At 42.0% G+C, this 12,567-nt stretch overlaps 1 protein-coding gene across 3 annotated transcripts in view; it reads right to left on the bottom strand.

The window, feature by feature from the left end:
- LOC106609963 (double C2-like domain-containing protein beta) overlaps positions 1 to 12,567 on the bottom strand; it is a 45,709-nt gene extending 33,142 nt beyond the window's left edge. For all 3 annotated transcript variants that reach the window (XR_006770767.1, XM_014209034.2, XM_014209035.2), the window contains exons 1-4: positions 12,286 to 12,567; positions 5,733 to 6,183; positions 2,919 to 2,998; positions 1,685 to 1,759 (exon numbers count right to left, since the gene is read on the bottom strand). Coding sequence is in view for 2 of the 3 variants with exons in the window: in XM_014209034.2 (XP_014064509.1) it covers positions 1,685 to 1,759; positions 2,919 to 2,998; positions 5,733 to 6,165 (588 nt within the window). In the remaining variant the exon portion in view is untranslated. The remainder of the gene's footprint in view (positions 1 to 1,684; positions 1,760 to 2,918; positions 2,999 to 5,732; positions 6,184 to 12,285) is intronic.

Raw genomic sequence — 12,567 nt, 5'->3', positions numbered from 1 at the left:
GAACAGGATCCTAACTGTCTACCTGTACTTCCCCATACCTTTTCCTGTTTGCCGGAAAATGGCTGCTGGCTAAGGACGCTGCTGGGACATATGCAACGTTTACTTTTTCACTCTTTACTTGAATTGCTGTTTAAACCGCTATTGGAATTGAGCAATTTTACCTGCATCTTGGTTTGTCTTCTCCCAAACTTTGACTGCAGCCAACCACAGTGCACAAGAATAGCACAGATACCACGAGGCAGAACAAAGAGCAGACTGACAAACCAGGAGTTTCCCAGTCATCACTCGCTTTGTGACTGCCACGCGCCTGTCCTATCAATAGATCACTAGAATATGCATATCGTTCATTCTAGCGGGAGAAGTCTATACCGACGTTTCCGTCTAGCTAATTGAATCTTTTAAATGAAAAGAAGCCTAGTTAATTGAAAAAAGTAGCCAGCTGACAATAGCTGTGTTCGAATACCCATACTAACATACTGTATACTACATACTTAATGAGTATATACTACATACTATATACTATTAGTTCATTTTAGTATACTGTAAACGAGCAGTATCCTTTCAATTGAGTGTACTAGCTCTTCGCCTGTCTACCGGAAGTTAATGCTGTTGCTATGCAACCTCTTGCTACCTTGTTAGTATAACAAATTACTAGCTAGACATTTTATGACTTCGGGTGTGTTCTTAAATTCTATCTGGAGTGCCATAGAGCACTCAGAGTGTGCTCTGGGCATTCGTAGATTCAGAGCGTTGTCAGATGGTCTGTTTGTAAATTCAGAGAGTTTCGCTCTCGGAGCGCACACTGGACGCTTGGGCCGAGGAGTAGGGTTGATTCGAGCGTTCTAACCTGACAATGGCAGTCAAGCACTCAAGCTAACGTTGGCTAGCTTGCTAGCTATTTCCAGACAGAAATGAGAGAACACCTCACTCTGACAATTTCACTCGCCCTAGCGATGAATTTGTATCTACTCTCGTTGGACTTCGGCCAGCATATTTTCCAGCATTTTCTTCAAATCTGAAAACGATGTGAAGCCACACCCATTTTCTGAAGAATGTCATTATGGGCCCTAAAAGTACGGGAATAGTGTCCACTGTTTGTATACTTCATATTTTGGCGAATGTAGTACGACATCCGGGAGCTTTTGGCATACTAACTATATCCATACTATGACCAATAAGCATTCTATATACTCAATTTACATCACAAATAGTACAGTTAGTGCAGTTAGTATGAGTATTCGAACACAGATAATGAGTCTATTATCATCTGTTTAGCCGACCGCTGGTGTTTATGGAAAACACTAATTAAGCCCAGTGCTTTGACCAACCTCACAGGTGGTATTGTCTGTCCAGTAAACAGCAGAGAAGCACTCCAAAATCAACATATTATCCACAATATACGCAACTGGAATCATTTCAAAATGTACTATGTCCATGAAAGTATGGCAATCATTTCTAGGAATCTTAAGTGCCATGCTATCGCAAAGCTGCAGTACTTCAAATTCGTTTTGGATTACAGTAAGCACTCTCCCGTCTATTCGATACGTCGTGGTGGTTTGGGTAGGACCATTTAGCGCTTCACTGTGAGGCAAGCTGTTTCAGTGGAAAGAAACACACACACACAACTAATAGACTGGGTACCACTAATGTGGAAGATGATGAGGGATAGGAAGGTTGTAGTGACCTTGCTTGCTCCAGGCAGGAGGTGGAGCTTGACGTATGGATCGGCCAGTCCGTTGGAGTCCATGGCCTTTAGTCCCTGTGGAGACACGCACACACACAGGCATGGTTACAGATGCACGCACACATGTGCATGCGCACACATACGCAGACACACATACGCAGACACACACAGTGAGAGACACACACACACACACACACACATACACGCACAGACAGAACACACTTGGTCAAGGTTTAGCTATCATACACATGGCATACAGTCATACACCACAGGCTGTACGCCAGACAAGTTCAGGGCATGACAAAGAGCATTATGTCCTTTGGTGTTCAACTCTACTCTTGTTTTGTCTATTGTGTCGCATGCCATTCTACTCAACTCGTTTTCATTCTACGTCCATCATTTCTCAAGCTAGTCTGTTTATATGTAGGTGTGCCAGCACTACCAATGCTTTCCACTGGGTTAGGGTGCTTATCTGGGTATAAACATAGTCAATCGCCTTCCAAAAAAGAACAAATGATAGCAACTCCCTGATATTACATAAGTAGGAAGGCACATAATTACGGCTGATTCCCAAATCGCACCATATTCGCTGTGTAGTGCACAACTTTTGACAAGGACACATATAGCTTTTGTCAAAAGTAGTGCACTTTATAGAGAATGGGGTAATACTTGGGACGCACTTTTAGTCAGGGTATATTATTGAATGGGTGCATCTCAGCTTCACATCTTCCATAATACCCATAAGGAGTATATATTGAATGTTTGCCTGGTGTGGGCTGAATGCGAAATGTATCTTTCTAGCCCAGATCGCATCAATACTCAACTCTGCCTCATTGTTAAGAGATACATCTTGGTTCTTTCTCACAGAATAGAGTTCACGGGAATTGATTGTTTAGTTTTACAGCTTATCTGGGCACCCTGGAGTTCACCTTGCTCTTCGATCACGAGAACAACTGTCTACACTGTACAAGCACCATTGTCTTCATGACTTCATGGCTTGATGTGCTGGGTTAGAGCTAAGCCTGTCTCCGCGGAAAAGATATGTAGAGTAACTTTTGAAGCTTCAACGTTAACCTAAGGCTTGCAGTGGATTGGATGGCGCTTAAGCTAATTTCCCTTTGATTCTTGACACTTTGTGTGGAGGGGACGTGGCTTAGCTTAGGCTTGGGGTGTAAGTGGAGTCTTGTTTTCAAGCTTAGCCCTTGACGGAGATTAGAACAGTTGAGTTTATTACCTTGGCCTTGTGGATTGTACAGTGTAGACAGTTGTTCTCGTGATCGAAGAGCAGGGTGAACTCCAGGGTGCCCAGATAAGCTGTAAAACAAAACAATCGATACAGACGATCCATTATTGGCAATTAGTTTGGCCCCTGGCTGTGAATACAGCCTAGATAAAAGTGTGTATAAATGAATTGAATGAACATAAACAAATATGCATGCACAGATGGCCACACAGATACATGCACAGATGGCAACACAGATGCATGCACAGATGGCCACACAGATGCATGCACAGATGGCCACAGAGATGCATGCACAGATGGCCACACAGATGCATGCACAGATGGCCACACAGATGCATGCACATAAACATAAACACCAACACACACAAACCTTCCACCCCCCCACCTCCCCAAACACAAAAACCTGTAACTCCAGCCTCCTGCACAATTCTGGAATCTGGATACGCCGATGCTTATTTTCCTGACACTCTCTTAAAAAACACACCTTGTTTGTATTACTCGCTGTGAGTGGAAAGAAAAAAAGAGGCTTGAGGACTGAATAACATTACTCCGACACAGCAAAATAAATCACACAGTGTGTGTGTGTGTGTGTGTGTGTGTGTGTGTGTGTGTGTGTGTGTGTGTGTGTGAGCCCCTCTGTCGGAGAAACTCGGAGCGAGCGACAACAAACACGAGACAATGATGGTGGAGAAGATGCTCGACTCACAATTACTTCCCTTAAACACATGCAGTGCCAGCTAACACTGAGAAATGTACACAGAAAGTGGTTTTGACACAAACAAATGGCGACTTCGAGAGTCGGGATTAAACCGCAAGAATATTGAGGCCCGTGTTTGTTTTCTGATGATTAACTAGGATGCACATTCATTTACATAAATCACCGCACGGACCCCATCGGGTTCATGTGCGTAGACATGCACAAACACACACAATTTGACACCTGTACACACTGTGATAAACATGCCCATGCACACACTCAGAGACAAACAGAGAAACAGACATGCATGAATACATGACTTCACAACTGGAACATCATTAATTAACTAGCCTGACATTTTAACACCCACAGTTAAAACCATAACGGCATTCAGAAAGACAAACAAATGAAACACATGCCACACTGACTAAAGCCTTACACACTTTGACCAATCGATGTACACAATTGTCAAAATCGTTGTAATAAAACACACAGTGCCTTCAGAACATATTCACACCCCTTGACTTTTTCCGCATTTTGTTGTGTTATAGCCTTCATTTGAAATGTATTAAATTGAGATTTTTGTCACTGGCCTACACACAATATCCCATTTATATCAAAGTGGAATTATGTTTTTGGAAGTTTTTACAAACTAATGAAAAGCTGAAATGTCTTGAGTCAAAAAGTATTCAACCCCTTTGTTATGTCAAGCCTAAATAAGTTCAGGAGTAAAAATGTGCTTCAAAAGTCACATAATAAGTTATTAATTACACTTTGAATGGTGTATCAATGCACCCAGTCACTACAAAGATAAGAGTACCACTCTCCACATTTTCAAGCATAGTGGTAGCTGAATCATGTTATGGGTATTCTTGTAATTGTTAAGGAATAGGGAGTTTTTCAGTATAAAAAATAAACGAATTGGAGCTAAGCACAGGCAAAATCCTAGAGGAAAACCATGATCATTCTGCTTTCGACCAGACAGGTGGGAGATGAATGAACCTTTAAGCAGGACAATAACTTAAAACACAAGCCAAATATACACTGGTGTTGCTTACCAAGACGACATTGAATGTTCCTGAGTGGCCTAGTGACAGTATGACTTCAATCGTCTTGAAAGTCTATGGCAAGACTTGAAAATGGCTGTCTTACAATTTTCAACAACCAACTTGACAGAGCTTCAAGAATTTAAAGTACAATGTACAAATATTGCGTGCTAAGTGCTTAGAGACTGCCGAAGATGCTTCTACAATGCATTGACTCAGGGGTGTGAATACTTATGTACATTTGATATTTCTGTATTTCATTTTCAATCAATTTGCAAAAATGCAACATTTTCATTTTGTCATTATGTGGTAATGTGTGAATATGGGCAAGTTTTTTTTTTGTTAATCCATTTTGAATAATTTTTTCTGTAAATCAAGGGGTATGAATACTTTCTGAAGGCACTGTATATGTTTAATGAGTGTATGCACAAAAGAAACGTTTGCACAACCGTTGTGGCTAAAATACACCCAGAAGGTAATGGGCAATGGTTGTGAATGCGTTGTGAATGCGTTGTGTGGAACGTTTTGTAAATAAATAATATTGTCAAATGAGATTTCTCAATTTCTAATCCCTTCTGTCCTGTGTCCTCATATACCCATGAAACACTTAATTTGTGTTTGTGTATTGCTCATTCCTTTGAAATATACTTGGAATAAAACATGGATTTATGCGATATTAATTGGATGTTGTTGGAGATGTGAGAAGGAACATTTGGCCCACTTATCTTTCTTTAAAACCCTGGCTAATGACGTGTTACCAAGCGATGTTCTTAATTATTGTAAACATTGAGATGAATTGAGGATATGGCATCTTATTGAGAATGTTTGCGTTGGCGGTAGAATGTTTCGAAATAGATTCACACACACACACACACGCACGCACGCACGCACGCACGCACGCACGCACGCACGCACGCACACACGCACACGCGCACGCGCACACACGCACACACGCACGCCACACACACACACACACACACACACACACACCATACTTGACCTGAAGGCCTTCCTTTCCCTAACCCCTGAACCCCACCAAACCCCCACCCCCCTCCCACTCACTTTCATCATCGTCGTCCGAATCCGCCCCTTCTTGCCTTTCCCCCCGGTCCTCTTCGATGGGTTTCCTCTCCTTCTCCTTATTCTCTCCGTCCGTCTCCCCTCCATTGCTCAATCCGAAATCTGGTTCCTTCAGGATCTTCTTCTCCCGGGGCGGGGGCGGGGTCATGGGAAAGTCGTGGAAGCGTGGGAAGAAGTCGGAGATCTGCGGGATAGGCATTATGGGCCCGGGGCACACGTTGATGGCAAAGTGCTCCTGCATGGAGATCTTGACAGGAGAGGGCGGAGGGAGAGATCTGGGAGCAGAGGAGGCAGCACGAGAAGGTGCGGGGGAGGATGGGGTGGAGGAGGAGGGAGGGATGGAGAGATGGGAGGTGGAAGAGTTGGGTGGGGGGGCGAAGTGGGAGTGGGGCGGAGGAGGTTTCGATACGCTCATGTGGACCGCCGGATGGGACTGTGGGTAGGCGTGTGTGTGTGTGGGTAGTTAGGTAGGTAGGTGTGTGTGTGTGTGTGTGTGTGTGTGTGTGTGTGTGTGTGTGTGTGTGTGTGTGTGTGTGTGTGTGTGTGTGTGTGTGTGTGTTGTGGGGGGGTGGGGATGGAGATGAGACGAAGAGAGAGAAATAGAGAGGGAGATATGAATGAGAAGGGAGGAAAGGAAGGGTGGGAAACAGGGCGATAGTGTCACTCCCTTTATCGAGCATATCTCACTTCCTGGTTCTTTTGCTGTACTTTGTCCCTCTCTCTCCTACTGTTCATGATGCTCTTCTTTAAGTACCTGAGCTGATGTAAGCTACTCCCAATATCTCAATAGTCTTTCATGTCAAAATATTGCGCTACTATGTCAGATCTCCGAATATATATTAATGTTTGACAGTGCATCGTTCTACTCTCTCCATTTACTGTTATTTATACATCTACTGTACAAGTTAATACCTGCATCTCTCTCTCTCTTTCTCCCTCTACATCTCTCCCTAATCTTTCTTTCGCTTTCTCTCTGCATCTCTTTCTCAGTAAGGATATACATGCCTTCACGATCCAAGATGGCAGCATGTCAAGTCATTTGTCTGTGACTAGTAGATTTTAACCTACTAAAAACCTAATCCACAATTTCCTTGTTGTGTAGTGCAAACTATTTTGTTTTGCTGGTGTAAAGATCGCGTGTCTCCCACAACTTGGATCCATAATTTTTTTTCTCGCTATTTGCACTTCTTTACTTGAAGTTTACCAAAGTAACCCTATATCTGGCTGGCCTGGGTTCTATCCTCAGCTTTCTCTCCACGGAGTGTCTCGTCCAAGTTGCTCCTCTCCCCTCTCCTCCTGGCTGTCAGAGGCAGCTCAATAATCCCCAACCCATTCTCTCAATCGACCCCCACACTCAATCACCTCACACACACACAGTCCCTCTCTCCCCTTACCTTTCCTTGGCCTCTATTTCTTACATCTCGCAGAGAAAATGTCAATTTTCGTGGTATTTCTTTATGCACTGACTTTACTGAACTCTGGAGAAAACGAACAGTGTCGCTGGGTGAGTATATCTGACAATGTACTGTACTCTCCCGTCCATTAGACATTTTGTCTGCGGGAGCTCGCTCTTTTTCACTCGGTCCACTCGTCCAAGTGCCAATGCATTTTGTGGCATGATGTGAACAGTACGAACTTGTGTCACTACCAAAGTCTAATGGTTTTAAATGACTGTTTTGTATTGTCTGGAAACTCACTTGTAGAATTCGCTTGCAGTAGGTCTCTTAAAAAAGTGACGGCATGTAAGGTTATTAAACAGAGGTGCCAAGTTATTTTTATGTTGATGACATCAGGATATGTGCAACCTAACCCTGGCCCTGATATGCAATGTCTCCAACCTCCCTTTGATTTGAAATCTATCATTTTTCATTTAAATGTACGTTAAAAATTGATGGGGTTAGGATTTGGGCTAAATCAACGGATGCTGATGTAATTGTGTTTTCGGGAAAACCTGGCTCAGAAAGTCTGTTCTTGATAATGATATTTGTATAAATGGTTACAATGTGTATCGCACTGATCGAGTTAAGAAAAGTAGGGGTGTGGCTATATATGTAAAGACTAAAATCCTTGTAAATGTGGCAAAGTCTGAAACTATTTGTAAGCAGTTGGAATTTCTTGCTTTGAATCTTGAAGTTTCATAGGGTCTCTCTATAACTATGATTGGCTGTTATAGACCCCCCTCTGCTCTCGGTGATGCATTTTCTTCTCTGATGCACCTTATGTCTAAACTTCTTTACAGTGAAATGATCTTGATTAGTGATCTCAACTGGTGTTGGTTAAAGCCGGTGTCTGATGATTTAAAAATGTTATGTAATTCTATGAATCTCACCCAGTTGATTAACTCACCCACTCGCCCAAATCTCAAATGCCCAGAGACATCTACGCTGATTGATTTGATATTGACAAATGTTCCACATAAATATTCTACGGTTGGTGTTTTTTTTGTAGTGATTTAAGTTACCATTGTGCTGTTGTTGCTGTTAGAAACACTAAGGTTCCTAAGACAAACCCACGCTTTATTCGTAAGAGAAATTTGAAGAGTTTTAATGAGCAGGCTTTCTTTCATGATTTGTTATTGACTGGAGAAAGATTGAGCTTGCTCCAGGAAATTCTTTCATGATGGTTTTTTTCAAATAGTAAACAAACATGCCCCATTCCACAGGTTCAGGGTTAAAGGGCGAGATAATCCATGGTTTTCTTCTGAGCTGTCTTGTATTATTCACGACCGTAATCTAGCCTGGGCTAAAGCAAGGAAATCATGTTCTGATGCTGATTGGCTTCTTTTTAGGCAGTTACGAAACAAGTGTTCTTTTCTTCTCAGGAAGGCCAAGTCCGAATTTGTTATGTCTGTTACCACTGATAACCTGAATGACACTAAAAAGTTTTGGAAGGCTATTAAATCTATGTCTGGTAACAGTAATGCTAATGAATTACCATCATGCGTATTGAAGGACTCTGTTGCTGTATATGACAAAACTGAAATGCTGAATTGTTTCAATGAGCACTTTGTATCATCTGGTAGGCTGTTTGATTCAGTGTCTTCTGTGTCTGTACAACCCTGTGTGGATGAACCAGTGAGAGCTGGTCAAACATTTAGCTTTTTGCCATTCTCAGTGCAGGAAGTACATAAAGCGCTGAAATCCTTAGATCAGAGAAAGCCTGCAGGTCCTGATCTTCTTGATCCCTGCTTTTTAAATCTGGCAGCTGATTTCATAGCTGAACCACTTACGTATCTGTTCAGTTTAACCCTGGAATGTAAGGAAATTCCAAAGATCTGGAAATCAGCATTTGTCCTACCACTTTTAAAAGGGGGAGATCCAACTCTTTCAAATAATTATAGGCCAATCTCAAAGCTGTAACCTCTGGCGAAAATACTTGAAACCCTTGTGAGTGAACAGCTAAAATAGTTATTATATACTAACTCTATTTTCTCAATGTACCAATCGGGCTTCAGGAAGAAGCATAGCACAATTACAGCAGCCATGAAGGTTTTAAATGTTATCACTGAAGCCCTTGAAAAAAAACAGCACTGTGTCTCACTTTTTATTGATCTCTCTAAGGCTTTTGATACAGTTGATCATGCTATACTGAGGCAGAGATTGTCGAGCGTAGGTCTTTCGGAGCATGCAGTTGCATGGTTTGCTAACTATCTGTCTGAAAGAACTCAGTGCACTCAAATTGATGGGCTCATGTCTGTTAAATTGTCTGTTTGTAATAGTGTGCCCCAGGGCTCTGTACTTGGTCCCCTTTTATTCACTATTTATATAAATAATTTAGACAAAAATGTGTAAAATGCGCAACTTCACTTTTATGCGGATGATACTGTTATTTATTGTTGTGCCTCATCTCTCACAAAAGCTTTCCAGAACTTGAAAACTGCTTTTTATACTGTTCAACATACCTTGTGTCAATTGATGCTTATCCTCAATACTGACAAAACTAAACTAATGGTGTTTTCTAAAGCAAGAAATAGACCTCTGAACCTTTCACCTATTGCTACCTGTCAGGGCAATGAGATTGAGACTGTAACCTCATATAAATATCTTGGAATTTTAATTGATGATGGCCTCTCTTTTACATTGCATATTCAACAACTTACTATTTTTTTTAACCTGAAGTTGGGATTTTATTTTAGGAATAAGGCCTGTTTTTCTTTTGAAGCCAGAAGGAGGCTAGTATCAGCTACATTTATGCCTTTACTAGACTATGGGGGATATTTTATATAGGAATGTTTCCCACTCAGTGTTTGAGATCAATTGACATCCTTTACCATGGAGCTTTGAGATTTATTTTAAACTGCAAAACCCTTACACACCACTGCAATTTATATAACAGGGTTGACTGGCCTTCTCTTGTCAGTCGTAGGCTCAGTCACTGATATACTTTATTTTACAAAGACATTTTGGGTTTATTACCATTTTATTTGGGCATTTTTATTGTTCAGAAATGTGGTGGGTACACTCTTCGTTCGCAGGACTTTATCCTGCTAACTGTTCCAAATGTTTGAACTGACTTTGGTAAAAGGGCTTTTATGTACTCTGCACCATCGGCTTGGAACACCTTACAAAATACTTTTAAACTGAAATAACTTGTCCCGATTGGTGTTTTTAAATCATTGATGAAGGATTTAGGTCTGATTCCCTGACCAGTCAATGTTTTTAATTTGCTGTTTTATAGTTATGTTATACTCTTGTGAATTCTATGATTCTTTACAAGACTACCTGTAGTTTTTCATGTTGTCTGTCTGTAATTGTGTAATGACTTGGTGCTGCCTATCTTGGCCAGGGCGCTCTTGAAAAAGAGATTTCAAATCTCAATGAGCCCTTCCCGGTTAAATAAAGGTTAAATAAATACAAATAAAATAGGTTTGTCTCTCTAGCTCAATCTGTTCAGCTGTCTCTCTTGCACTCTTTCCACTTCTCCCTCCCCATCTCTCTCTAGCACGCCGCCTTGTCCTCAATGTTTACATAACAGTACTTGAAGTGTTATTCTCCAGTCTAGACAATGGCTGTCACCTATAAAATGAACAATCGTCTTCTAAATAAAGATCAATGATAAACTGTAATAGAAATGGTAATCATCCCATTATTTACCGAGGACATTTAATTATAGTACCTCTCATTTCATTATCCTTTAATACCTCTGTCCTGGTGCAAATTGTAATTGCTGAAAGACTACACTACTGGCTATTGAAATCCGTACAAAACATTGCTATAAATGTTGGTGTGTACTTAGCCTACATGTACACACACAATGTGATACACAGGCTACGTTTAGACAGGCAGCCCAATTTAGATGGATTGTTTCACTATTTGGTCTTTTGACCGATCAGATCAACTCTTAAAAAGATCTGATGTGAAAAGTTCTAATGTGATTGGTCAAAAGACCAATTAGTGAAACAATTCATGGGCTACCTGTCTAAACGCAGCCACACACACCACAGGAGGTTGGTGGCACCTTAATTGGGGAGAACAGGCTCGTGGTAATGACTGGAACGGAATCAGTGGAATGGTATCAAATACATCATCATATGGTTTACAGGTGTTTGATGCCATTCCATTCGCTCCGTTCCAGGAATTATTATGAGCCGTTCTCCATTCAGCAGCCTCATAATAATGTCTGGAACGGAGCAAATGGAATGGCATCAAACACCTGGAAACCATGTGTTTGATGTATTTAATACGATTCCACTCATTCCACTCCGGCCATTACCACGAGTCCCTCCTCCCCAATAAAGGTGCCACCAACCTCCTGTCCTCAAGACACACACACTCCCTCAAGACGTACACGCAGAGACACACAAATGAGCAGACACACAGACAGATCACAAACCATTTGTTTTTGATTCAAATTAAGCTAGCACCAGAATGCAATCCAGAATCGTTCATCAATGTAAGAAACGGTTCAACAAAAAGCCCACATTTTACCACAACAACACCTCTCTGTCTTTCCTTAGGAAACCCAAACTCCTACGCACAGGCTTAAGCATACCTGTACCCTCTCGCATGCACCCACTCTTAAATGAATTATGCACACCCACTCTGACTCAGTCAGAACTGCACAGAGGGAAAAAACTGAGACTTACAGCGTCTTGAGGATACACACGCACTTACTCTTTCACAGACGCACACCGACCGCCAGACACACACAAGCTCTCACCAAGTCAGAATTAATGCACAGACGTCGCCTAAACTCAAACTGTCTGACTTACAGCTTCTTCAGCATTCACACGCACACTCACTCATTCACACACGTACACACAGACACCCTCACTCATTCACACACGTACACACAGACACACTCACTCATTCACACACGTACACACAGACACACTCATTCACTCACACGTGCACACACAGACACAGTCATTCATACACACATGTACACATAGACACACTCATTCACTCACACATGCACACACAGACACACTCATTCACTCACACATGTACACACAGACAATCATTCATTCACACAAGCAGTCAGAGACAGACAGACAGACAGACAGAGAGACAGGCGGAGACACAGAGACACATACCCAGTGACAGTCTTCATCTGTTCCAGCGCTCCATCTTGTCTTCTCACACGTCCTCTGTCTCTTCTTTCACACACTGAGGAGCAAACAGAGCTGCTTTGACTCAATATATCCTTCCCCACTCTCTCTCTCTCTCTCTCTCTCTCTCTCTCTCTCTCTCTCTCTCTCTCTCTCTCTCTCTCTCTCACACGATCTCCCTCTCCTCCACTGTCCCTCCCGTTCACTTGGTCGTGACGTTTCTAGTTCAATTCTCTCCCCGTTAGTTGTGCGCGCACACCATGGACA

The sequence above is a fragment of the Salmo salar genome, chromosome ssa08 (genome assembly GCF_905237065.1).
Source record: "Salmo salar chromosome ssa08, Ssal_v3.1, whole genome shotgun sequence".
NCBI lineage: Eukaryota > Metazoa > Chordata > Actinopteri > Salmoniformes > Salmonidae > Salmo > Salmo salar.
This window is presented reverse-complemented; position numbering and strand designations above follow the sequence as displayed.